The sequence below is a fragment of the Pholcus phalangioides genome, unplaced genomic scaffold (assembly GCF_987345545.1).
Source record: "Pholcus phalangioides strain wild (caught in Gottingen) unplaced genomic scaffold, Ppha-v1.0 ptg000015l_1, whole genome shotgun sequence".
Taxonomy (NCBI): Eukaryota; Metazoa; Arthropoda; class Arachnida; order Araneae; family Pholcidae; genus Pholcus; species Pholcus phalangioides.
The window spans coordinates 82,110,544-82,138,450 of record NW_028301608.1 but is presented as its reverse complement, the minus strand read 5'-3'; the positions used below and the strand labels follow the sequence as shown (position 1 = coordinate 82,138,450).

Genomic DNA, 27,907 nt, shown 5'->3' with positions numbered 1-27,907 from the left:
ATGTTTTATTCAGGACAAAAATTTTGGTATATATAATAAAAACCTACTACTAGAATCATTAACTATATATTTTTTCTATGTTAAATAAATAAGACATTGACTCAACAGGGAAAATACTTTATTTTGAATTGTTCTGATATAAGGAAAAAAGCCTTACTGTTTATTTATGATGTACATGTAGGTTTAAGCTTGGTCAAGGATATTCTTCATCAGAAGCATCATGATCTTCACTTAAATGTTGTTCCTCTTCAGAAAGAGAGAGAATTTCTTCCCAGTTCCTGAAAGAAAAAACAAGGTCTAATTAGGTCAGTGCTATTTAAAAATTTGAATGATGGCATGGTACCAGCAAATTTTCTGTTTTTAATATAATTTTAATAAAGTATTTGACAATTTCGATTGAAACTGGTTTTTAATTCCTTAGTCAAAAGTTCATGAATTGACTAGATATACCTTGGCAAAAAAATAAATAAATATAATATTAATATATAATAATAGACTAAAAGGTGGTGAAAGCAAAACTTTGCATGCATGACTAATGTTAGGAGATACATTTAAATGATTGCAATGAATCAGAAGAGATTGACTATTTATGCCTAGATGATGGCATTTGCAATTGAATGCTGGGCACGGTCGTGTTTGGAGAAACTCTGGCTCTGTATTAGATGAAGTAATCCCCTCTACTGCAAGTGAACCTAGGAGTGAGTCTAAGAGTCTAGGAGCTTATTCATCATATTCACATGTCTTTACAGATACACTACTCCCAACAGATCCTAACAACTTAGCGATAATGGCAAAGTTAATGGAAAATATGTCTAGAAATTATCTTACTCTTAATCAGATGATGTGAACCCTTTCAAAGTACACCAGTTGAATAAAAGGTGTTTGACTGTGTTGATGATTCCAAGACTGTCTTTTCAGTATTATGGAACCACAGGGGAAAAGGGAGATTTTGAGGCTCCTATCTGGTTAGAAATACCACCTACTAATGTATCTACTTTTTCTTGGGAATTAATTACAGATCTCTCTCACATTATCATAGAGATCCCTATACAACTGAGGTGCCTGGGAGAGAGAGGCCATCAATAAGATGACACTGGGTGGTGCATCTTCAGCTATTAACAATGTTTCATCAAGTGAAAACAGGAGTATAATGCAGAAAAGCAATCTTTGACAAAGTTTTATAGAATAAACGGATAATTTCTATTTTGAGTGATGAGAATATTTGCCTTATCCTTTAGCAAAACACTTGTATATCTACAATGTGATGTAACTGCCTGCTAAATTTTTGTAACAACAAGACAGTCCCTCTTGAGGTATTTTTTAATAATAAGAATAGAATGGTCAGTCAAAAATTACTTTATTTCGGTTCATATGTACATTTCTTAATGAATAAATTTTCCTTTTACATCTATGAAATTACAATGAAGTCTCAGCAACTGTAACTATGAAAAAAATCAAATGTTGTAAATAGGCAAAATCTCAAATCAGGGGGGAAAGGCCAACATACTTCATATTGAATCCATCTTCTTTTGAATAATCTGAAAGTTTGGATAACATTTTTTGGCATTCATCAGATGAATTGGTGTCATCATCGTCCTCTGATACATGGCCGGAATTTTTCATAAGATTTCGTGCCACAGACAGTGGAAAAGTAGGGAACCGAGAGCTTTTTGTCTGCTGATCCAACTCTTTTCTATCACTTAAGAAGTTTGAGCTCGAGACATATGATGAAGTAGACTTTAAGTTAGAGCTATGATGTTCCTTGCCTCTGTTTCTACATGAATTTTCAATTGTGCTGAGTGCGGAAGCCTTTAAAAAAAATAAGAGAACCTTATAACAATGTTAATGACTTTAATAATTATAATAATATTTATTAATAGTTAATGTATATAAATAGAATAAGGCATAGAGGGTGACATAATATGTATGTGTATGCATGTATTGACATCATCATCATCATCATGTCTCTCAGTCTTAATCTCCACTTATGATCAAATAGCAGTTGGGAAATCTCTTTGCCTTCAACATTTTCATTGGTAAGAGAATAAAAGACTTAAGCAATAATAACCTAATCACTAGAACGAAAATATCAACATCAAAACCAATGTTGGTTAACAGAGTCGATTGACAAATGGAAAATTGAAGCTCTCTAGTACTTTAAAAACTAATATCTTTTCATTATTATTATTTCCAAATAATAATGAATATTTTTATTGTATTTTCAAATTTTTCAATGCTAGAATCAGAAATGCAATTTTCAAAACCAAAACATTCATTTTAAATATTTTTAGTTTTTCAAAAAATAAAAAATAATACAAATATATTACTGTAAGTTCAAAGCTGTAGAAAAGTTTTAGATGTCAAATGAATTAGTGAGGGGGGGGGGGATTTATATTAGTGATATATGTTGACACACTTGCCTTTTTCTTCGATACTAAAGTTGTAGAAACATTTTGAGCTTTAAGACATGGATTAATTATTTCAGAACACTGTGACGATGAACACTGCCCTCTAGAAGCTGGTAATTTTTTTATAAATGTCTTGCTGCTGAACTGGCTTTGCACAGAATCTGCGGAATACATAAAAATCCAATTTATAAAGGCATTAATTTATATGTATCGAAATATTAGAAGTAAGAACTCAGAAATGTTGTTTAAATGTTAAACTGCCAATACAACAATATTACTCTGGTTCTGATGCACTTTTCATGGAGCTAATATATATTCCAACTATAACAATAAATCCTTTATAACTATAAATTTATCCAGTCCCTTGAGTGTCTTTATATACGCATTTCACTGTATATTCACTCAACATTTAATATTTAGATCAATAGTAAAATCTATAAAAATAATATTTATGAATAGAGTAAAATTTAAGCTAATAACAGCTTTGTTACAAATGAGCCTAGTGTGGTTATTTTTAAATGACACAATTATATCAGATAAATTTAGAAATTGGCCTTAAAAAAATCCAAATTTCTTCAGGGGAATATAACACTGGAGTTATACACAGTGTCCAGTTATCATTGTCCGACAGTAAACTCCTAAATCATTAGTCTACGAGGTAACCATCAATTACAAGTTTTTTTTTTTTCAAATACAATAATACAGTGTTTCTCACCCTTTCTGAGCCTATGGACCAGTAAAATGTCTGAAACAATTTGACGTTCTATAAACTTACAACATGATGGTGTCCTGTATTTTACAGCTGTCAGAATGGCCAGATTTTTGGTTGTACTGACTATTTTATACCTGCTCCATTTTTTTCAACAAAGCTTATTTGAATTTGTAATGATTACTAAACTCATTAATGATAATAGTTTTTATAGCTTATAAATCATATGATAATTATGACTATATTTAAATTACCAGCTATTTCTAGTATTCCTTCATTTCCTAGGAATTTGTCATTTTTCAGCAATTTTAACAACTATTGTTGATTTATGGCTACATTTTGCCTACACTTATTGCAATGTTCCGGTATTATGCCGTACTAGCTATAACACCCAGTGCTGCCCAGGTTTTCTTCAATTGCTGGGAGAACTGAAAAGGGGACAAACCATTAAAGGCATATACATGTCTGAAATGCATTGCTAGGGAATGATAACCAAAGTAAACATTAAAATGTGATTGTTAAGGCCCAGGAACCATTGTTGCCAGACAGTTTTTCTCCCATTTCGGGCATATTTGCCCAGCTCTGAGGAACTTTTAAAGTAGCCTATCGTTCAAGTTGGATTCCATTCGGTATATATGCTAAGTTTGGCAATGATCGATCTAAAATTATAGATTTGTATAGTGAACAGACAGACACACACACACACACACACACACACAGAAAAGCAATTTTATATACATATAGACTAGCTATAATACCCGGCACTGCCCGGGTTTAATGAGGCTTTTTGGATCAAGTGATATCTCCCTCTTTCTTTGAGGGACATACAAACCGTATCTAAGTTCACCAATATGGCAACTTGCGCGACTCGTGAAAGAAACAAATCTAGATTTAAAGAAACATAGAAATGAATATATTTCTCCCCTTTTTTAAGGGGCGCTAGGTATTTCAATTCCCCCCCTTGAACTTCAAGTCATCCATCTGCCTGTTTCTGCTTTAAAAAATGCTTTTAATTAAAGTTGAGGAATTTTTTCGATGTACTGTTTACGGGCCATAATTAATTTTAAAATATCCTATTCAAGACAATACGGAGACATTAATTTTCATGCTTGAGAAGATATAAATAAAAAGTTGAAATCAATGTTATTGCATGAATATCTAACTCAAAAGTAGGTCCAGCTAATTACTTCATATTTAATCTCCTGGGCTCCGTATATCTCTAAGCGAACTCAATATTTCAAAAATCGAGAATTGAATATAATTTTTAAAAATTTATTTATGTGACAGAAAACTCCACTAAATTTCCGCATTTATACAGTAAAATTGGAAATTTTAACACTGATTTCTATGAGGATCACCTTTTTCCTGACCCTCAAGGCGATGGTGGTGATGATTATGACATCTATTCAAAAATCCTCATTGCTGGGAGTATTGAAAATGTGGCAAATCATTATAAAGACATAAACTGTTACAGGGCTCAGCACGGATCATGGCCTCAAAACTAGTGAAAATAGTGACCAAAATATTTAAAAAAGTGACCAAATAGTGACCAAAATGTTTGAAAAGTGACCCAATAGTGACCAAAATAATTTTAGAAAGAGACCAAATGGGCAATGAATTTTGATTATTACCAAATTGAATGAATTTAGTTTTCACTAAACTTTGTATTTCAATGGAGCTCATCGAAATTGCTTTTTTTACATATAGCAGTGTGAAATAAATCAAACTCGAATGCATTCTGCTAACCAGAAAAGTTTTGAATAACTTATCAAATTTATCAACAACTATGTGTGAGAGAGTAACATTACATCCTTTCTAAGTAACAGTAGTAATGCCTTTCCCCCCCCTCCCCCCATAGGGGCCGTTCAAGTATTACGTCATCACATAGATGGGGGGAGGGGGTTTCCGATTTGCTGACGGGGGGGGGGGGGTCGAAAATGACTAAAAATTTGCTTATGTAATACTTGAATGGCCCCACATTGCTATCCACAACCCATCTTAAAATCAATTTAAGCAGGAAAAACTTCAAAACGGGAAAAAATTTTCACATTCAAAGAAGGAAAAAAAAATGAAATAACACAAAATTTGATGAGAGAATTTGTCCCATCTACATTCTAGTGGATTTTTCATTATGTTATGCTATGAATGACAGTATACAAAATGTACTCAAACTCTTTTTTTTAACTAAGTACAAATTGATTTACATAATTAGGTTTGTATAACATCTTCCAACAAATTTTAAGAAATTTACTATAATGATTGATTTAAAAAAAAAAACTAAAATTACATTTTTAACAATATTATTTTAAATTATTAAATTAAAATATTACTTAAACTACTGAATTAAATAAATTATTTAAATTAACTAAATTATTTTAATTGTTAGGGGCCGTTCAAGTATTACGTCATCATCGATGGAGGGGGGTGTTTCTGACTTGCTGACTTTTGATGACAAGGGGGGTTTCGATAATGCTTACGTCATCAACCACCCTTTATGAAAATATGAGTTAGGATTCAGAGGGGCAGAGCTGATGACGAAATTTTGCTGACAAGGGGGGGGGGGTCAAAAATGGCTAAAAATTTGCTTACGTAATACTTGAACGGCCCCTTATACGTTGAGGGAGGGCAATCCATCCCCCCCCCCAACGTCAATGGCAGAGCCTAATGATGTATATCAATTGTCATCTGCCGCATCTCTAAGACCTTCAAGTCTATCTGCACCTATGGCTGGAGGACTGGGAAGGGTGGGTGGGTCTACTCTTTTACAGGCGGAGGAGGCTCCAAAATAATACTGCCCTTGGGTGAGGGAGAAAACAAATCAGTTTTGAAATTGTTTGGTTTTTGAGAGAAAAATTTTTAAATATATATTTTCCTTTTTTTTTACACACAACATACACCCTTGCAAAAAAAACATTTACTACTTTACCCAGAAACAATATAATTTTGCCCCCCCCCCCGTAATTTTTAACAGAAAAAGACTCCGCGGTCTTCCCCGGTAAATTTCCCATGAACCTTGTAAGCACCAACGTGGCGACTTTTTTCCTCGCCAACCAATCGCCGTTTTGCGGCGATCAATTCAAGATGGCTGACAAAGGGCACATAAAATTACAAAAAAATATATAATTTATAACATGAATCAACCAAATATGCGGCAATATGCGAAAATCGATAGAAATATATCGGGAAATACGGAAAATTAGGATAAAATGAACACAAAAATCGAATCAACGACATACGGGGTTTATAAATGCGGTTGATAGAGTTTATGGATGCTGCTGTCAGGGCTACTTATTTTAGCGCGAAAAAAAGTCGCCACGTTAGCTCGGACTCCTCCCGTAATTTTCAAAGAACAAAAGCAGTGAATTCGCCCCCACCCGGGGCACCCGATTTACCATGGCCGTAATACGATATTTTTTCTGGAGAGGAAATGTAATTTTACTGCCCCTTGACTGTGAAATTCGATAATTTTGCAAAGGAATTTATTTCCTTTTCTTAAATATACCATTCCATCAAAAATTCCATTCGAGGCATTGCCCCCCCCCCCCCAGTTTTGGATTTGATCACGGTATGTAGCAACCCGGGCCGCAAGTACGAACGAAAATTTACTATCGCCCGGGGCCGGTATCCATTTTTAATAACGGAAAAAAGAGTAAACTCGGCACCCTTCCTCGTTCAACACCCGTGGAACCAGACCCCGCCCTTTCCTATTGCGGTCATAACAGCGACTCGAGACAAAAACGTTGTAATAACTTCCGAGGTCTGAAAAGGGGATTTTTTTTACACAACACCGAGAATGGAGCGCAATATGTCGATATTAAGTCAACAATCAGCATCGTGAAGATGCTCTAAATTAAGTTACGGCCAGAAGCGGATAAAGGTCAGTTGTTGACGGCCCCGGGCATAAAAAAAAATTAATATTACGCCCCTTAAATTATGAAAAAAGTATAAAGTAGGGGCCAAAGGCGCGGTCGCTGTGCCCACCGTTAAATCCACCTCTATGTACGGCTCGCATGCACGTTAACTGAGTTTTCATCAGCCTGATGACCAATTTTCATCTGATTTGGTTAAATAAACGTTGAATCCGAAGGTTTTTAACAACTGGCTGTTGCGAAGATATATTTTGGAAAGAGAGAAAATTCAACTGCCCCTGCGGGGAATCGAACCCACGTCCTTTCACTTTCCGGGTGAACGCACTAGACTACAGAGGCAACGAATCTCTCAATCTTTCCTTGGAGCTCGTGTACACTGAAAAGGACCGTACATGGACGGCCAGACCAGACTCAGGCCAAGCTCACAACTGCTGACGCTGCCACTAGATGGAGACTTATGGAAGGATGACGTCACTCTCCGCTACCACACGAAGGTTTTTAATAACTGGCTGTTGCGAAGATATATTTTGGAAAGAGAAAATTCAACCGGAAAGTGAAAGGACGTGGGTTCGATTCCCAGCAGGGGCAGTTGAATTTTCTCTCTTTTCAAAATATATCTTCGCAACAGCCAGTTGTCAAAAACCATCGTATGGTAGCAGAGAGTGACGTCATCCTTCCATAAACGTTGAATTGCAGGATTCTGTGATCTTATAAACAGTTCTCCTTTCGATCATATCTGGGGCTACGGTTTCTTGCTGAGATTTAAATCCAGTTAGAAAAATAGTACGAATTTTATTTCTAGATAGATCGCGATTTTCAGTCGGATGATTTTTTTTTTTATTCTAAGTAAATTCAAAATACTTGCGAGCTTCTTTAACGTTGGCCAGCTACAAGAGTATTCTCCAAAGCGTACTAATAATACGCTTAATACGTATTAATAGTATGCATCTTTAATATGCGCGCTTTGGTATTCTCCCGCTGCGCGTAAGTTAATTTCTGCACGGGCTCTCTTTATAAACTCGCTCAATGTAAATGAGCCTTTAAATCGTCATTTCAAATGTTAAAAAAAATTAATAAAAGTAACGATAGAACAAACAACAAATGTAACTTGCTCGATGCTCCAAGAAAGGAATTCGGCCCTTAGGACAAACTTTTTAAAACTAATAAAATAAAGGATCAATTTTAAAATAAGATGAAAATGAAAGAACGAGTGGGGAAATAAGAAAGAATGGTAGTAGAGGAGGGGAAAAAATTCTTTGTTGTAAATACGCTATTTTTTTCCGATCGGCTTTTCCATAAAATGACGACTCTTAACTATAAGGAGCTTTCTTTCCAAGCGCCTTGAAATCAAGTTATGCTGACGTCACACGGTATGCTCCCGGGAAGATAAAGACGCCTTCATATATATATATATATATATATATATGGGTTCCTTGTACGATCGTAGTTCAATGAAGGGAGGGAGAAAATTAGCGACCTTGAACCGGTAAAGTTCGTCCTTGAAGAAAAGAAAAACACTGACACCCGAAAAGCGCGCGAGACCGAGGTTTTTTTGCTAAAAAAAGTGGAAAAAGTGACCTGGGCCCGAAAATAGGTAATAAAAGTGACCAGCTTCTAAAAAAGTGACTTTTAGGGGAAAAAGTGACCCGTGCCGAGCCCTGCTGTTATACATATACTGGCAGCGTTAAAGAAGTGACAAACCATTGTAAAGGCATATACACGTCTGAAACGTATTACTGGGGAACCATGGTAACCAAAGTAAATGTTCAGAAAGTGATTGTTGAGGCCCCAAAACCATTGTTGCCCGACCTTTTTTTGCCCATTTGGGGCATATTTGCCCTGCTCTGATGAAATTTTAAAGTAGCCTATCGTTCAAGTCGGGTCTAATTTGGTATATATGCAAAATTTGGCGACTATCGATCTAAAATTGTAGATTTGTATGGAGAACATATATATACACACACACACACACACACACACACACACAGAAAATCAATTTTATATATATACACTGCTGGCCACCCAAATTGCAACACCAAGAAAGACAAGAGATATCGCAACAATATTTATTTTGTAGATAACATGTTGACCAAGCATCAAATGATTAAATTTATAGACTTCTGTGAAGTGTGGTTCCTGCCAAAATCAGTAGCCAGAGTAGCCGCCATTGTTGGAGATCACCGCTGCCACACGCCTCAGCATTGATTCAAAGATACTTTGGATGTGTTCTTGGGGTACAGCAGACCAAGCAGCTTCCACGCGTTGCCAAAGTTGATCTGGTGTGGCAGCTGGGGATGTAATCTGGGTCAATCGTTGAGCAACCATGGACCACATGTTTTCTATCGGTGAAAGATCTGGAGAGCGAGCTGGCCAGAGAAGCAATTCAATCTGGCGATTGACGAAGAACCTAAGGACAATGCGTGCCACGTGTGGTCGCGCATTATCCTGTTGAAATATGGCTGTGGGCAAGGCCTGAAGGTAAGGAAGGACAACTGGCTCCAACACCTCGGAGATGTAGCGCTGGCTTTTTAAAGTACCGGCAATGCGTACTAAAGGAGTGCGAGAGTGATATCCAATACCGCCCCATACCATAATACCCGGTGCAGGACCAGTGTGGCGGTGCATAACGCAGCTGTTCAGCATCCTCTCTCCACAGTGTCTCCAGACTCGAATCCGACCATCGTGGTGTTGCAGACAGAAGTGTGACTTGTCAGTAAAGACAATTTCATTCCATTGTGCCGTCCACATCCTTCTTTCATCGCACCATTGGCGGCGGAGACGTCTGTGGTTCTGAGTCAAGGGTAGACGAAGCAATGGACGTCTTGCGGACAGACCACTCTGCTGTAAACGGCGTCGAATGGTACGCGCAGACACTGGATGATGCGGTACAGTCTGAATGTGCTGTGCTATGGTTCGTGATGTGGCTGAGCGATCTGTCACTGCCATACGCCTGTCATCACGTGAAGTGGTGCACTGAGGTGGATGCGATCGAACACGTCGGTCCGTCGTACCCTCCTGCATCCAACGATCACATATCCGCATTACAGTTGTTTGGTTTCGTCCAACACGACTACTGATTTCCCTGAAAGATAATCCACAATCTCGGTAGGCCACTATCCTTCCTCTGTCGAACTCGGATACTTGATCAAAAGATGATCGCTGTTTTCTACGAGGCATAATTGATCTTTTTTTTGAAAAAACCCACAAGAAAAACACAATTGCCGTACTTCAAATCGTCGAAATCTCCAAGCCTTAAATAGCGCTTTGAAGTGGCGCCACAGGCGCGCGTGATGTGCGTCTGCGCTGAAATTCTAATCATTTGCATATCTCACCTCCGCTAATGCATGTTGTAAATTTCATATTATTTGCATACTTCCTTCAGGGTGTTGCATTTACGGTGGCCAGCAGTGTATTTAAGAAAGATTCTAGTTTCCCGTATTTTACTTAATGAAATATGGTTACCAAGTCAAGACGAATGTTTGTTTCATAAAACACATCTTTTTTACTGTGTTTGAACAGTCTATTTCAGCAAATTTTGCAATATTTAGCAAATTTGTTGTAAATTGCATTTTTGGCTACAATTAGTGATATTTTGGGTCACAATTCACTGCATTTTTCTTGATGAGATATGGTGGCGCCAAGTATGAAGCTATAATTTTATTTGAACCCAGAAGGATGTTACTAATATCAATTACACCAATTGAAGAATTTTACAATTGATTTGGAAGTAAATTATCAAGTCTGCCCGTTGACCACCTGTACCATCGTCATGAACCATAGGTGGTCCGCAGGCCATAGAGAGAAACACTGCTATAATACATAGTCTTAAAAGTAGTTTGAGAAAAATAATTACTAGTGACTGATTTAGTTTTTATTCATTATGAGCAAGCACCCTAACAACTTCTAGTGCCATCAAATGCAATCTGAAGAAAATTATATTGGTTATTAGATATACTAGATATTATTAATATATAAGTGGTTATTATACATATGTTTATAAAGCCTCATTGAAATTTGGTCACAATGAGACTTTAGAGGAAGAATATGCCTGAAATTACAAAAATTTCATAATATTTTAGTCTTGGTTGTAAAAGAATGGGTTTTTTTCTCATGTCAATGCATGAAAGATTTTCTCACTAGTTATAAATTATAGAAACCATGGACCATATAAAAATTCAAATTTCATAATTTTCTCAGATACGAATTAGATGTAACTGCTAAGACTAATATCTTAGGAATTAGCTATCAATGATAAGAGTAGATATTCTGCACATTAATATTATATGAAATTTTAAAAAAATCTGAAGATAATAAATATCTGATGAACATTTTTTAATAAACATTTGATTTATTTATGTACATCAGAAAACAATACCTGCAAAACTGCTTGCACTTGCTGACTGCCGACGAGAAGTGCAGCTGCCATAATCAGACTGAACAGAAGATAGACTGCTACTCTGATTAACTGTTGAATTTTTCAAGCTTTCATTTCTTTCACTGCATAAAATTCAAAAATACTGGATTTAATCACATACCGTTTTATTAACTACACTCCTTTATAAACTTGTGAGATTGGTTGAAATATGCTCTTGGACACTTATTAATTCACCTATAAGATTCATTATAAAAGCTCAAGATTGCATTATTAATATGAAAAATAATGATAGTGGGGGGTGCGATTATAATAAAAAATTATGAAAAAGTCAGATCTTGGTATAAGTTGGTATATATTGCCATCTTTCTGTTAACCAAGTGCTATAAATATGGGAAAGACAGGAGAGCCAATTTCCTTTTTCACCCCTTGGCTTTGACATCCCTACCTTGATATATAGAGTGAGAAAGTGTAAGGAGAGAGAGGGAGACAGACTTTATTGTCACACACACATTTTCATACGTATAAACACAATACAAAGGCATGACACAGAAACAACACAACACTGATGAAAATTGCTTTCATTTTCTTATCTAAAAGCATGGTCAGGTCAGTCCTCACATTCACTATTTCTAAAAGACATCTTGCTTACCTACTTTTTTGTACAAATTTTCATTCCCCAGCTGATCATTGAGCAGACACAACTTTCAACAGGCACATGTTCTGTTGAAAATTGGGCTCCTAAAGTTTTGTTAAGGCATCTACTGAAGCAATGTGGTGAAATGTAGGTTTTTCTGTACAAATAACCACTGAGCATAGTAGAAATCAGAGTGCTTGTGTATGAGTGAATAGCGACGTAAAATCCAACATAAAGCACCACTTCATACTTTGGACAGCCAATTTGTGAAATGGACAGACTTTCAACAAAGGTCATAATATAGGCTACATTTGTTTGCATACTACAATTGAAATTAAATAGAAAATAATTAATTTGTTTAATTTGAAAGTACACAATTGAGCTGAAATTTCATAAATTAGTTAAACAGAATTAATTTTAACATTTGTAAAGTATAAAGCATTTTTTTTTTAATTAAGAGAAAAGCCTGAATGAGGAACAGAACAAAGAGTCTTTTTCAATTTTGCCTTCTTCAGTGAAAAAAAACTCTGCAACTCCACTGACTCTGTAGGTTTCTAAACGTTTTTTTTATTCAAAGAAACATTAATGCAACAAACAGATAAACTACTTTTACTAGAAAGCATCCATGTCAAAGTATACCTTCATATTATAAGGTGTTTCGAATTCCTTTCACTAACTATTTTATTATTTATCATTTTTTGCAACCCCTCCCTTTGCATAATATTCACTTATGGTCATATTAAAATATCATGGAGGGAAGGGGCCAGGTTAAGAATCACTGATATACAGTATCTTTCAAATCAGTATTTTGGAATTTCAACATGTCATCTGAAGTAATTGCATTAAGAGCAATGAATTAATGATGCAGTAATTATGAAAAAAATAAGACAAGAGAACCAAATTACCATAAGTAGTTTCTGTTTATCATGAAAAACATCTGAGGAACATTCATGGGAAAATGACACTGCTTTGGAATCTTATGCAAATATCTTTCTTGCCAATGTCCTAAAAATAGCATCAAAAGAGTAATAATGTAACACTCATTACTTACATACAGAATGATTTAGTAATACATAGTATATTTAGCACATAGAAATGAAGTCAGATGCGCAAGCTAATGAAAATAAATTACATTGAAGTTGTAAATGAATTATTTTAAAAGTCCACGAGAAGCACATGATATTCAAACTTTTCGTTCAGTGGTTTGTTGTACAACATGATAGAAAAAAAATATTTTATGAGCAGTTTTACTTACAATAAATCCTGCAAAAAAAACCACTTTATTTCATGAAATATTTATGAAAATCAAATATATTTTACACCAATAAAATATTACAAATAATATTTGAATTTTAAACAAAAAAATATAAGATATTCCTTCAGACAGTTTTTGTGGTGAACTTTTAGCAATCAGTTTTAGAAGATGAATTAAGATTTCATCAACGTTTCATTCAAGATTTATTTAAAAACCTTGAATTTCAGAATAAATTGTAAAATGTTTAAATCTGATTTAAAAAATTTTAAGTATAAAAAAATTTTCATTTATGTTATAAATTAGTTTGATACCTGAAAAATACTTAATTTGTTTTTCTAAAAAAAAGTTTAGATTATCATTTTATTTTTTGCAAAAAAATTATTAAAAAAATTATTTGCCAAAAAGCATATAACTTTATATTATGCAGTCAAATTTCAAGGAAGTATATAACCAGGAGTTTGCGGTATGCAATCCATGAGAGAGAATGTCAAATCCAAATAATTCATAAAAATATTAGAATATAAACATAATATAATTGTTAAAACATATCAACAGCAATAACGGTTGTAAACCTCAGCAAAATATAATATGATAAATTTTCATACATTTTGAGGTTTGTTATGGCCATTTAAAATAACATTATATGTGTAGGAAACCTGATGGGCCCAAAAATGTTTCTCACTTCTGAAAGTTCACAAAAGGCATATGCTCGATTCGCTACATCAAATGTTGATTGTACTAGCTTTTTGGCATTCATTCATTCAAACTGATCACAACTCTAGTCTATCGCCAAGGGCAATTTACTCTCGACTTAGATGTGCCGGAAGTGTGAGTGTACCAAACAGTTTGAGTGCCTATATAGTGTTGCATGCGGATTTTTAGTACTGCCATCTAAATTTAAAATTGCGATTGAAATGTAATGATTGAATATTTGTACCATTGTAGGCCTGTTGCTCTCTGCAGAGAGACTTTTTAAAAGACTCGAGATAGACTCGCATTCACGCCGGCTCAAAATTGGAAACCACCGAAAACCAACTTCAGCCAACCACTGCTGTGATGCTGGTGGGGTTCAAATTTGGGTCCTCATGATGTATGTCCCTCACTATGACCACCACAGCAGTTAGCTTTTTGACGTGCATTCACTTTACCCTCACTTTAATATTCTGATCATGGATATGTGAGAAACAAAAAACAAAGCAAATTACCATTCTTGCTTTCGAACATATCACTGTTCATTGTATAAACCTGCCGTAATTTACAATTTCCTCCGATGGATATAGAATCAACACTCTTGTATTCTTCATTCCAGAGCTCACTCACAATATCAGGAAAATAAATACACAGGTGAAGCCACTAAATAATGAGGGAGAAATAAATAAATATTTTGTTGTCATTAATTTGATAACAGATAAAATAGATTCAATTTTCATGTGACTAATTAAATGAAAGATGCAAAAAGTTGGACTTGAATATAGTGAAACTTGAATAAAATAGAATATCAGGGGACCAAAGTAATTTGTTATATTGGGAAAGGGGTACATTTTTTAATCAGTACAAATATACAAGGTTCTAATGAAGGTGCCCTATAGCAGTGTTTCTCAACTGCCAGGTCCTGACATCATTCATACCAGGCCACAAGTGATTGGCTATTTCATTTTCACCCATTAATTTTCTCTTAGTTGTCTATTTGACTGAACCTCTATTTGCAAAATTAATTGAAACCAGACCACAGGCTTACAAAGGTTGAGAACAACTACCCTATAGATCAATGGTGCGCAAACCGTGGGTTATGACCCCCTCCCCTACGGGGTCACATCAATGAGCTGGGAGGAGGGTCACAAGAGATTCTCCAAAATAAAAATTTCAAAATAAGAAATTCATTTTTATTTAAAAATTTGTCAAAACTAAAGAATGCCTTTATATAGCTGAGCTAATTACTATATATATAACGTGTAAAATGTAATTTTATCTAATTCTACTTGTACAATAATCAATATATTTGCTCCATCGTGATTCATGCCAGAATCACGAATGTGCAATGTCCTCGCAAAAAAAAAGAACGTGGGAAATGACGTTTGAATGTTTACTCTACCCATGTTACTCTATGGAAGTTATTTTCCTAAAATGTTTTGTAATGTGTGTTTCAATAGGGATGCACATTCACGTTTCAGGCATAGCAAAACAAGATATCCAAACAGCTGATAAAAAAAAGAAAAGAAAATTTGTACATTCATGCTTCTGGCATGTGGCAGACGATATCAAGTTAGTACTTTTACAAGGTGACTTAGAGAGAGAGAGAATCTCTCAATTTTTCAAATTTGTATATTTCTTAAAAATTAAAAACACAGAATAGAATGATAAGTAATACGTGGATATAAGAGGAAAAATATGTCTACGTTTAATGAATAATTTTTTTTAATGGACGATTTCAAGTGTAGAATTATCATTTTGAAATCGGATGATTCTTATTCACCCTGTATACGAAAATCAAGGACCAACACTTCACTACACTTCCATCTTACATAAGGGACACTAAGTACATCAAAAACCAAAGTAAATATTTATATTGTATTAAAAAATTTGTTGAATATCTTTGGAAGTCAATATACCCTAATCAAAATCAAAACAAGCATTCCAAAAAGGGCTTTTGGGACAGCATGATTGATGGCAAAAAAATCAAAATGTCCCGGAATATCCCAGTTTTCCAGGACATATGGTCAGCTAGTGTAGGGGTCAGTGATAAATGTTTCAGTCAAAAGGGGGTCGCGCTTTAAAATGTTTGTACATCACTGCTATAGACAAATAATCAAAATTTACTGAGTTTGAAGGTAACTTTATAATGTGGGTGTTTTAATTGGCCAGCATATTAATTGCATTAATTGTTTAAAGGCCGAACTATGAACAAAGTCACTTATTGTATTGAAAATTGGAATTCGAGGTCCTTTTGCATGCCTATACATAGATCAACTTTGAAATTTAAAGTAAAAACTTTTTTCTTTGTTTTTCATGATGTTCCATAAATGATAGTGAAACTTGATGTTCCATGAAAGAATATGGAACATCAAGGCACTTGAGTGGCACTTGGGGAGAGGTGAAGTGGAAACTGGTATCGCCAATATTCTCACCATTATTTATTTCTGGAGAGCAGTTATCACATGAAATTTTCTATTTTCTACTATAAATTCAAATTTGCAACACATACCGATTTTTTAAACATAAAAATGAGTGCAGAAAAAAAATAAAATTTTTTTTTATAATGTCCGTGATAAAAGGAGGAAAACATATATATTTGATGGACCTGTTTGTCACATTGGTAGCATTTATACATAGTGTTTTTTTGGCAAACCTCACACCATCCTCGCAGAGACAATATAATGGCCATCAGATAACCTGATAGCTTTTTTTCAATTCACAACGTGGAACTGGATGAATAATTAACACCCTCCTTACATTGTAGAAGGTCCATTGTCACTTCTCTTCGTAATTCCTAATAAGAAATACAATCTGCTTCTCGCAACTCTGAATGGATTATCCAACGTGCTATAATGGTCATATGGCAAATTTTTTCCAATGGAATCCAGATATGAGGTTTTCATTGGATTCTAGAAAGAATTTTTTTTATCCCATGCAATAATTTTTTTCGGATTGCTTAAAACTGTCTTGCCTTTTCTTGAAACTTGAGTGTTGCACTTACGTTTTGCTCCTTTTTCTGCCCTACATCTTTTGAAGAACACGTTTCAGGAGTTTTCTAACACCCCGTCCTCGTTGTTGCAAAATTGCCTAGCATTTCACATACATCAGTTGGAACTGTTGATACTAGATCATTTTTAACAATATCATCTTCATCCATGATATATGTTCCCATTTTCATTAGCACATAATTGGCATATATCTACATCCTCTAATTCTGAATCTGAAAGTTTCTACATATCTTACAGCTTCTTCTAATGTGAGATATCTTTTTGATATGGTTACACTAAGCTGAACACAAGACTATCTAAGATTGTCAAACTTGGTTTAATTAGTCTGCAGTTTGTTAAAATATACATTTCTAAGAATGCAAGAATAAAAACGTACTCACCCAATATAAACAATCCACCCCAGAAAGCACATTCCTCTGTGTTATATTACCCAGAATTAGCCCCCCCCCCCTATCGAATGATGACAACACCCTGGGGTTCGAATGGGAAATCGAAGCAGCGCACTCCCCATTAGATATCCCTAGAATCCCGCTCTCTTGAAAGGCCAATGTTCCCTAAATAGAACATGCATTTTTGAAGGCGAGTAGCTCTAACGTTTAACAGTACAAAGAAACTAATTGATTTTTACTTTGATTGATATATTAAGTGGTAGAAACATACAAAATAATTTTCAATTTAACTTCAAAATTGAAATTTTGGCAAATTTTAATCGAAATCAGGGAAAAATGACCAAAAAATGTCAAATTTCAAAATTCTGACAAAAATGTTGATATCAACTTGAAGTTTCCTAATTTATTTTAAAAAATACTTTGAACTCCCCTCTATAGACAAAAAAAAAACTGGAAATGTTTGAATCAATTTTTATCTGATATTTTTGTAAATAAAAACTATGTTCCATTTATGGAACATTGGCCTTTAAACGGTTAATATTTATATATAGCTGCCAACATTGGAGAATGAGAATTCAGGAGGTTTTCATGTGGATACCAATTCCGTACAAAAATAAATGTAAAAGGGATCTTTTAAAACATTTTAGGGTTTCTTTCAGTAGTAGAAGGGAAATTTTCAGGATATTTTCCCATTGCAAAAATCGTGACACTGTGCAAGCCATCGCTAATCATGGCCAACCATTAGGTTAAAGTCCTCTGGGTTAAATTACCTCAAAAATATTTCGCAAACCAAAAAAATCTCCATCGATCCCAAAGTGGGACATACGGATAGAGCAGATACACGCGATCATGACAAATTTTGAATTTCAAAAGGCTGGATTGATGCTTGTTGATTGGAGAATTTTGTTTTCCCCCCAAAAATGAAATATTTTTTTGCGATACGACGAAATGGCGACAATTTACACAATGCTTATGAAGCAGCAGTTTTTTTTTAAGGGTAAATTCTTGGGGAATAATTTTTCCTTAAATGTAGGGATTTTTTACAATTAAGGGCAAAATTCAGGAGATAGAGCCGAAATGCGGGAGCTTCCAAGAAAATCCAGGAGACTCGGCAGCTATGTGAATATATTAATACTGCATTCAAAAATAATCATTCACACACCACATAAAGTATATATATATATATACATTTATTTTAATACTTGACAAACCAGGAAAAATATGCACAATTCTGATAATCTTTCTATTTTTATTAATGGGTTTCTTTAAAAATCTCATTTGTAGAGATAGTGATAAATAATAATAAATGACTATTATTATGTTTGAGATGAAAAATAAAACACAAAAGGAAAAGATGGAATCACTATATGTAATTCTAATTTTATAATAAGCACATTTAGTAATACAGACAAAAAAACAATCAATTTGATAAACAACTTTAAAAACTTACAGATTCATTTACAGGCATATGCAGAGGAACAACGGAAGACAGAATTGAATGTTTGATATTGTTCTGGATAGAAGAGAATAAGATACGTTTCCGATCACCAGATTTACATGATGTTCTAAAAAAAACCAAACACTGCAAATGACCAGATAAAACAATTCAACATTATTAAATCTGAAATTAAATGCAAGCAATAGCTTTTGTATTTTCAGTTATGAGTTTTGGTGTTTAAAAATAATACATCTGGGTGCTACAGATGGCCAAGATAATATAATTGACAACACAGTAGTAGTCAATTAATTATGCTTCTATCAACTGAGGTGAGTTGTCAGACCAAGTTTGGCCAGTAACATGTAACCTACTTTTGCTTCTGAAGAGTAATGAAACCAGCAGTAAGAACGAAAACCAAACAAATCAATCATGTGAAAATATTTCTGTATAATGTTTACATCCACTATCATGTATCAAAGCTCAATTTTTATTTGTTTGTAAATATATTCACCTGTAATTCACTACGTTTTCATATTTTCAGATATCATCTCTATTAAACAAGGATCTTGCTATCTTGGGTGAATCCAGACTTATTTTACCCCCAGTTAATTGAAATTTTATCCGAACCTCTGTAAGCATTCCTATCCGATTGTAAAAATTAATATACTGCGCTATGAAGATGGATCTTGGTCCTACAATCAAACCTTGTCTGACTATAATGGATCTTATCTCACAGATGCAGAAAGCTCCTGACAACTATCCTTTGTTCAAATTTTGAAAAGAGGGGAAAGGACAGTGTCTGAAATAATTCTGTTTTTCCTTTACTTTAGCAAATTCAAGTTGGTGAAAAAAAATTTATTTAAAAATATTTTTATTGATTGCACAGGGCAATTTAGAATTCAGGACAAACTTTAAGAGGTGATATAAAACACTTAAACAAGCATTTTTGGTCATAGAATCTGTGGTTAAATCATAATAGCAAAGACATAAGAGGTGCTTTCAGAGAGTGCACAATAGCACTTCACCAGTAGCAAATACAGCAGAAATATGTTAATTCGAATTTTGGATAATTCAAATTTCTACGAACTCCCTTGAGTCTTCTAATTCAATATTAAAATTACTTATTTTCGAAATTTTTGGGTAATTCGAAGTTAGAGGGAAAAAAGTCATGATTTTTGCATGAGCAAATTTAGTTTGGAAAAATTCTACAAAAAGCCAGACTTTGCTTTTCTTGATCAAGTTGTTAAACAACAAATTTTTAAAGACTAATAAAATTTTGAAAATTCTGTTTTTCCCTTTTTTTTTTTGATAATTTAATGCCTATTTTAATATTGTTCAGCTGGAGTACATAGAAATTGTGTGCCATTTAATATTTATTATGCTTTTCACCTATAGGAACGTATATACCCTTTCACCTATATCAAGGTGTAACATTCAAAATCAATCTTTTGGTCATCATTAAGAGTACAGTCGAATCCTATTTAATGAATAGCGAAAATCCTGTTTTAATGAGCACTTTTCTAATCCCCAGAAAAGATTACATCAGAACAATACAAAAACCTGGAATTCTTTTATAATGAAATTTTGTTACAAAAAAGTGATTCCTCCGGTCTCTTGGAGATCATTATAATGGGATTCAACTGAATATGGAAAGATATAGATATTAAGAGACTACACAGAAAGTATCAGAAAGATTTACAGAATTACAGAGTCTAATACGTCAATGAAAGTATTGTTCCTGATAATGCCTCTCAAACAAGTCCTTGAAATGAGTAGAAGATGAAACAATTTGCAGGATGGCACAGATTTATTTAGAACAGCTATTATTTACACGTATTTACAAGCAGCAATTTGACAACACACTAAATAGAGAGCCTCTGACATATGGCTTCTCATAAGCACACAAGAGAGTGCTATTTTCCCTTATGCTTCATATGCTCTTCTTCATATGCTTCTCTCCCATACGCTCTTCTCCCTTAACTCAATTTGTTGTCTTAGTTCCACCTTGGGGCACTTTTTAAGGCAAAATATACCTTCTAGAGTGTTCTCTATGATTCTCACGAGATCTTTATATTTCTCTTGGCACTATGACCTCACCAAATCATCGGAGCTGTCATTAAGTTTGTTGCCAACTTGGCTATATTTACCGAGATGCCTAATTTTCATTTTTACATAAAATAATGACTATTTACAGTTGAAAATGACATAAGTGATAAATAAGAACGATTTACATAATTTTTTGTAACAATATATTTCCTTGATAGCATAAGACTGATAAGCAAAATTTGGGAAACAGTTTCATTATGGATGATCATAAACCGTTTCTGTAAATCAGGTTTTGAACATGGTAATAGAACATAGAAATTCTGCAGTGATACTGATTCCAGAATAGTGGAATAATGTAGCAGAGCTAATATCAATTATTATAACTATAAATTATTACAATTTCAGAAACAGTTTTAACTGATGATACAATTTTAATGTTTGACAATTATCATATGTGAATGTTGATGATTAAATTGAAATCTGTAGTCACTTTATAGATCCAGGATAGATTAATTGGATAATTCCAATTTTGGATGATTCAAACTTTTTTCAGTGACTTTGGACTTTGAATTAACCAGTAAGTTTGACAGTATTATATTTTTCCAATGGATTTACTGTGATATGTGCTACCAACTATTCAAGAGTGCAGGGGGTTGTAATATGGTAGGCCTCCCCATGGTGCAATCCGGGTAATGCAAAATCTACCACAAGTCATTCTACCCCTCGTCATAGTCACCAGAGCCATGGGGGGGGGGAGCTACGGCTATTCTGTCCCCAATAATTACTGGATATGCAATGCATCCCTCTCTCCTGAATACAGGCTCGATTCCTCTATATACAGGACACCTAGCAACATTCAGCAACCCCCCCCCCCCCCAATATTTTTCTTCATTGGAGCCTCTGCTACTTGTAATTGTTTGGCGCGGGTCGCTCTAATTTGAACCAAAATTTAATCCAAGGAGTGCCTGCGGTTCCAGTAGATGGAGGGTTCATTTTTGCAATGAAATACAGAAAAATTCTAACATAAAATTTTTTGCTCCAATGGATTGGATATATGTCGAGCCCATTACACAGAACTTGCCTCTCATAAACTCTCTCTCAATTTCTTTTTGTGGGTCCATTTCCTGGGCACTGTCTTCGCGATTCCTATTGAAACCTTTGGGGACCTTATCGCCAAAATTAGTGACATTAATGACAATCCAATGCGTTTTATCACAGTGTTTGCACCCCAACTTCATATTCAACCCACATTCTGTGACAAAAAATGCTTGTTTGGGTATGTTTTATCACCCCTTAAATTTTTTCTGAATCACCCTGTATAAAATACAAATGTTGCAATTCTGTGGAAACAAGAAAATTAAGCTTAACATAAACATAGAAAATAAGTTGTGTTTTTGCCTATTTGAGATACTTTGTTAAACGAAATGATTTCTCTTGTTTACTGCATTACAGGGACAGGACAAATTGCCAAAAATTATGTGCAAAATTTAAAATAATAAATGCCCAAATCAATACTTTATATGCCGGTGTCGACTATTTGGTTGATATAAATACATGCCTTGAGCATGTTGGGCAATAGATTTATCCAGCCCTGCTGCATCAACCATCATATTAAATTAATGAAATCAACTTTACTAGAGATATGAATGATCTACGTACAAGTGTAAGGCAAAAATCCATGTACAAAACTTTTACAAAATGTGATAAGAGAATGATGGATTTACCTTACTTCCAGAGAAAACATCTGACTGCTTATTAGGTATACTTGCAACACAAGATATGGTTGAGTAAGTCCCACTAAAGAGTAAAAATAAACTATGAATCTGCTATATGTAAAAACATTTGTTTTGTACATACGTAATGAAAATAATCATGGGCTAGCATCACAACTAGTGGTTGTGTAAACAAAAATGTATCCCGCATGGGGCAAACATTCATTCTGGTGCCCGGTCCCTTAAAGTTTTCAACAAACAGAGAGGGTGAATTTATTACCTGGAGCATTAGACACACACTCGATTGCTTCCAGTTGTGGTCCTACAAGGAAGTTCTTTTGTGAAACAAATAAGTTTCATTATATACATTTTATATTATTGTTTTTTATATTTTATTTTCATAATGAATGTTTCAATGCAATTTTTGAGAAAGGTTGAATTCTGTATTTAATCAGAAATAACTGAAAAATTAACACAGTTTAGCTCTTAGGGAATAAAGATAAAACACATTGTATTTTTTTTTTACGTGCACATTTTTATTTCTATGGAAGAAGTAGATAAACTTTGCTCAATACTCAGAAAATCACAAACAAGTAAGGCAAATACAGAACTTCTAATGTAGTTCGACATGATGTGGGTATTGTCTTCAGGGGATAATAATATTGTGCTGAACGAGGATCCCACTTGAATTAGTTGCCAAATCTTAACTCTTGGTTGCTCAGCAGAAAGAAAAATATATGTCTGTCCAAGTCCATCACCACATTCTGGCCACAATGTTTGACTTGGACAGACAGTTTTTTTTTCTTTCAAGCAACAGTGAATTAAGATTTGGTAAGCAATCCAAATGGAATTCTCGATCAGCGTGATATTCTTATTATCTGAAGATGACACCCATAGCATGTCGGAATGCATTAAAAATTTTGTATTTCCCTTGTATTTGCTTTATTCATTATTGATTTTCTAAGTCTTTATTTCTAACCAAGAAAATAAAAAAAAATATTTATTGCATTGAAAAAAAAAGATGTGATACTCACATGACATTTTCCAATCTTTTGGTATAAATAAATTTTGTGAAGCTGACATGTTTTTGATGGAATACACATATGTTTTAGCAATTTTATCGAATTCCTACATAAAATCAGAAACATAAATAATTAAGCTTTTCATAATTCTTCCCATATTAAAAGTAATTTATAAACAGGCAATCATAATAACCACATAACGTAAAATACACAATCAACTTTCAAGATAACTATCACTATATCCTTCATAGAATTTTCAAAGCTATCTGAAAAAAATATTGTAGATTCATGAATTTCTCTGAAATGACCAACTGATCAAGACAAAGTAAAAAAAATACAACAAATATTTTGCACATTTTGGAAGAGTAGTCACAAAGTTAAAAAGAGAGTAAAAAGGTTGATCAAAAATAATTGAATTTAATAATTGCAGACGACACAGTGCGTAACATCAAGCTCTGTAGCCACCTGCACTTGTGATTGCCCTGCCTCCAATCTACCTACGATTTTCCATCTCCTTCCATCATCCATATGTTTGTGGCTACTCATTTTACCTGACAGCTTATAAAATTTACCCAACTCTTGCGAGAAACACAGCGAATGTTGCTGAGGAGTACGAGCACACTAATCGTGGAAAACGCCTCATGCCCTTATCATCCCCTCTGTGGTCACAGCTCCGCCCACACACATGTTTACACTTACGTATTCAAGATAATATTTGTATATTTCTTCAGTGGCATTATTAGTACCTTTATTTCAGCACTTTTTGTGAAAATAGACACAATGTGCAAATTCTCTTAATTTTGCACAAGAGTGTACAATCGACGCTCCTTATAATGACTTCCCCCTTTCCTCTGCTAAAAACAGACGTATTAGTTGACCCTTATATCAAATGGAAAACATATAGGTTAGTCTTCATATAAACAAATTTAGGACTTATTGTACTAGTTGTAGTAATGGAACTGTCACATAGAGCGTATCACAACACAATAACTTCCTTACTTTTTTGGCACTTTTTGGTATAAACCATTTGGATACCAGATCTTTATTCAATGGAGCAAAAATAGTCACACACGATCCTCCCTGCAATGAAAAACATATATAATATGTAAACATTCACATTCGTCAATTCAGAAAATTGATTGATTTCAGGATAAAACTAAAATGTGATGAACAAATATGTGTAGTATGCAATGATGGCCGCAAACAATATGCCATCACTTCAAATAGAGGTTTTACTGTAGACCTGCGTGCAATTAATTTCACACCGGTATCAATCTCCCTAGTTCATCCGGATTGTCTCTCAATCTGCTGACTAATAGCCCCAGTTGGGCTGGGTGAGAAAGGTGATAGTGCAGAGGCAGTTTAACAGCAGACACATGCCCTGGGTTATTAAAAAATCCTAACTCTATATTTTTTTCCAATTTAAGGGGCCCAACATTTTATTTTTTGCCAGGGCCTGAACCGGCCTTAGTCCGCTTGTATTGGGGGGCACTAAAAATTGCATAATTGATTCCAAAGGTAGTCACTAATGTAACTGTAATATATAAATTTAATTGGTTAGCACAACATAGACCACAGATGTTCAACCTTTTTTCACAAGCCAGTGCTTGTGACTAGAAACTGCCTGTACCCATCAAAAGAAAAGCACCCTCATGACAAGTTTGACATGTGTATGCATGAAACTGGGTGATTTTAATCTGTGAATGTAATTTATGCAAGTTGTTTAATTGGGACAATGAGCACCAAATCAAACACTAGCATAAAGCAGTATGGGTGCTTTGTGAAGCACCATAGTGATCGCAAGCAACAGGCTGAACACGCCTGACATAGTGTTATCAGACATTCTTCGTTTTTATGTCATTTCAAGCATCCTCCTTACGTTTTGGAAAACTTGCCCTTTTGTCCTTCTTTTCAGGTTTCTGGAGTAATTGCCTTTTTTTTTAAACCTGGGGGATTTTTTTCTCACTCTGTAATAGCTTTATTGACGTGAGTGTTTGAGTGGTTTTTTTACCCCACATGTTTAGACTTGACTAATCGCAGTAAAATTCCCAGACTAAAAGAACCCAAGTTGCCTCCAAGCAGGGCAGATGCTGTTGCAACCATGGTCCAGCTTGTTTCTTAATAATATGAAAAAAGACAGTCTGAAAAATAGCTCTGAAAGAAGAAAACTCTTAACGTATCAATTTTGTGACTGTAATTGTATGCTAGTTTATGGCAAACACTCTTCCATCCAGAAATAAAAATAGGATGCCAAAAAAGGAAAACACTCAATGCTCTGATTCCTTGGAGCCTACACTAAAGGTAGAGCAATAAATTAACCCGAGGAATTATTAATGGAGACATTTGTTCTCTTTTTGCTTTTTTAATATGTTCTGTTTTTGTTGGGAAAAATTACTGTGATATTATAGTGGGGACTTTATTATGGGGTTTTTGTAACTTTAGTGGCGCCATCTGTTGTGAAAATTGGGAGAAATGACATTATAGTTTATAATAAAGGGTATTCTTTTTTTCAATTTTTGAATCTAGTAACCCTAGACATAGGCTCGTCAGGGCCAGATTAACCATTAAGCAAAATAAGCACATGCTTAGAGCATCAAGAGAAAAGGGGCACCACAAAAAATGATTGAATAACACTTTTTTTTTAATTAAAAAATTTTTTCGGACATCAACATCAATTTTCCGGTAGAAAATCATAAAATTTTGGGAGCACTTGATTGTGCAGTTGAAAATCTTTATCGAAAAGATAGGGCAGGGGATGGGAGAGAATGGGATCTGGTGCCCGGGCACTGGACCAGGAAAGTGCCGAGTTCCCTCTGTTTTCAATATAAATTGTGGGGAAGGAGGCACCAAAATGGATACAGATTCCCTCCAAGTAATGGGGAAAATTTTAGTTTTTGGTTACGGCCCTGAGAGTGACACAAAAGCAGAGAAACTAAGTTAATGCTAAACAAGAACTCGTGACAATGCTCAGTTTTTGAATTGAAATTTGCTCTGTTAACTATAAAGTAAGCCCAGAGCCGTTTCAACAGCATCATAGGCACCTGGGTAAAACAAATTTTTCTGAGGCCCCCATCCCAACCCAGCTATAAATACGCCTATCAATTTCCGTACTTACTCTCTCCTAAACTTTAACCAGATCAAATTGTCATGAGGCCTCCCTAGCATACGGCGCTCTTGAGCCATGGGATAATAGGCCTTGTTGTGTGAAATGATTTTTCTGAATTCCCCCCTCCTTCACCTTACCAATTTACATACTATTCTTGAAAACTGTAACTAGATCTAATATCTGGACAGTTATTAGATCTGGTTACAGTTTTCAAGAATAGTATGTAAATTGGTAAGGTGAAGGAGGGGGGAATTCAGAAAAATCATTTCACACAACAAGGCCTATGATCCCATGGCTCAGGAGCGCCGGATGCTGGGGAGGCCTCATGACAGTCACGAGGTCTTGAGCCACTCGTTGATGTTAGAAGTAAAGGGGAGCCCAAAATCGCTTCTGTGCTTAGGGCCTTAATATGGGTTAATCAGGCCCTGAGGCCCGTAACTAGACTGGGACAACCGTGGCACTGTCCAGAGCCAAAAATAGAACTTCACAAAAAATTTTCCCATTTTGCATTATAATCCTGGGGGCGCCCAAGAAAAGGATCTCCCAGGGCGTCTTAAGAGCATCATGGGGGCCTCGGGCAGTGATTTTTCTGAGGCTCTACCTGGCAAATTCTGGAAAAATTCAACTATTTGTCATTTTTCTGAGCCCTCGCCCCTCTTGAGGTGTCCAGGTGGGCCCATGCATTAAGACAGCACTGGGCTGCCCCACCCAGACATAGACAAACTACATATTTGTAAAAACTAAGTACAACAAATATTTATGTATATATACATTTAGGTGCTATATAAGCCTATATAGCACACACATAAATATTCCAGCCATGTAATTCTGCACAAAATTAGGACAAGTTTAATAGAAGCAATTTGTTTCTATAAAAATTTTCGTTCATGACACTCACTAATCTCTCACTAAAAATCTCGTTATTCAAGAATGGAAACAATATTATTTTAACATACTTGAAAATTCTTCTTGAACATACTGAAACTCTTTTATTTCAGCAGAACCATCTTGTATTCAATTGAAAAAATAAAATAAAAAATGATTGAGAATCACGAAACTAATACACAATAAGCTATAATAATAAACAAAAACTAGATAAATGAAAAAACGAAAATGATTCAAGAATCCCGCCCTTCAGCTTCCTTGATGACGGCTTGTCCAGTCATATTGAAACTTCCGGAATCTCCTGCACGTCTCGGTGGCGGATTTCATCAAGGGATTTCATGTTGAAAATGGATTTCTT

General features: G+C 34.7%; 1 protein-coding gene across 1 annotated transcript; it reads right to left on the bottom strand.

The window, feature by feature from the left end:
• Positions 1 to 101: 101 nt before the first annotated feature.
• LOC149076820 (uncharacterized) lies at positions 102 to 27,907 on the bottom strand. Its single transcript, XM_089244518.1, has 11 exons — positions 27,621 to 27,907; positions 24,558 to 24,638; positions 23,571 to 23,664; positions 22,549 to 22,621; positions 18,791 to 18,905; positions 14,456 to 14,603; positions 12,901 to 13,000; positions 11,362 to 11,483; positions 2,421 to 2,569; positions 1,508 to 1,809; positions 102 to 278 (listed from the first exon to the last, which is right to left on the bottom strand). The coding sequence occupies exons 1-11, from the start codon at positions 27,639 to 27,641 to the stop codon at positions 194 to 196; spliced, it is 1,290 nt and encodes a 429-aa protein (XP_089100644.1). The 5' UTR covers positions 27,642 to 27,907; the 3' UTR covers positions 102 to 193.

What these genes read in the sequence shown, in the direction of transcription:
- LOC149076820 (XM_089244518.1), bottom strand. Translation starts at nt 27,641, where the DNA reads ATGTTCAAGAAGAATTTTCAA. An exon ending in TACCAAAAAGTGCCAAAAAA is followed by an intron (nt 23,665 to 24,557) that starts GTAAGGAAGTTA and finishes GATTTTATGTAG; the next exon opens with GAATTCGATAAAATTGCTAA. An exon ending in TATGTTCGAAAGCAAGAATG is followed by an intron (nt 13,001 to 14,455) that starts GTAATTTGCTTT and finishes TGCTATTTTTAG; the next exon opens with GACATTGGCAAGAAAGATAT.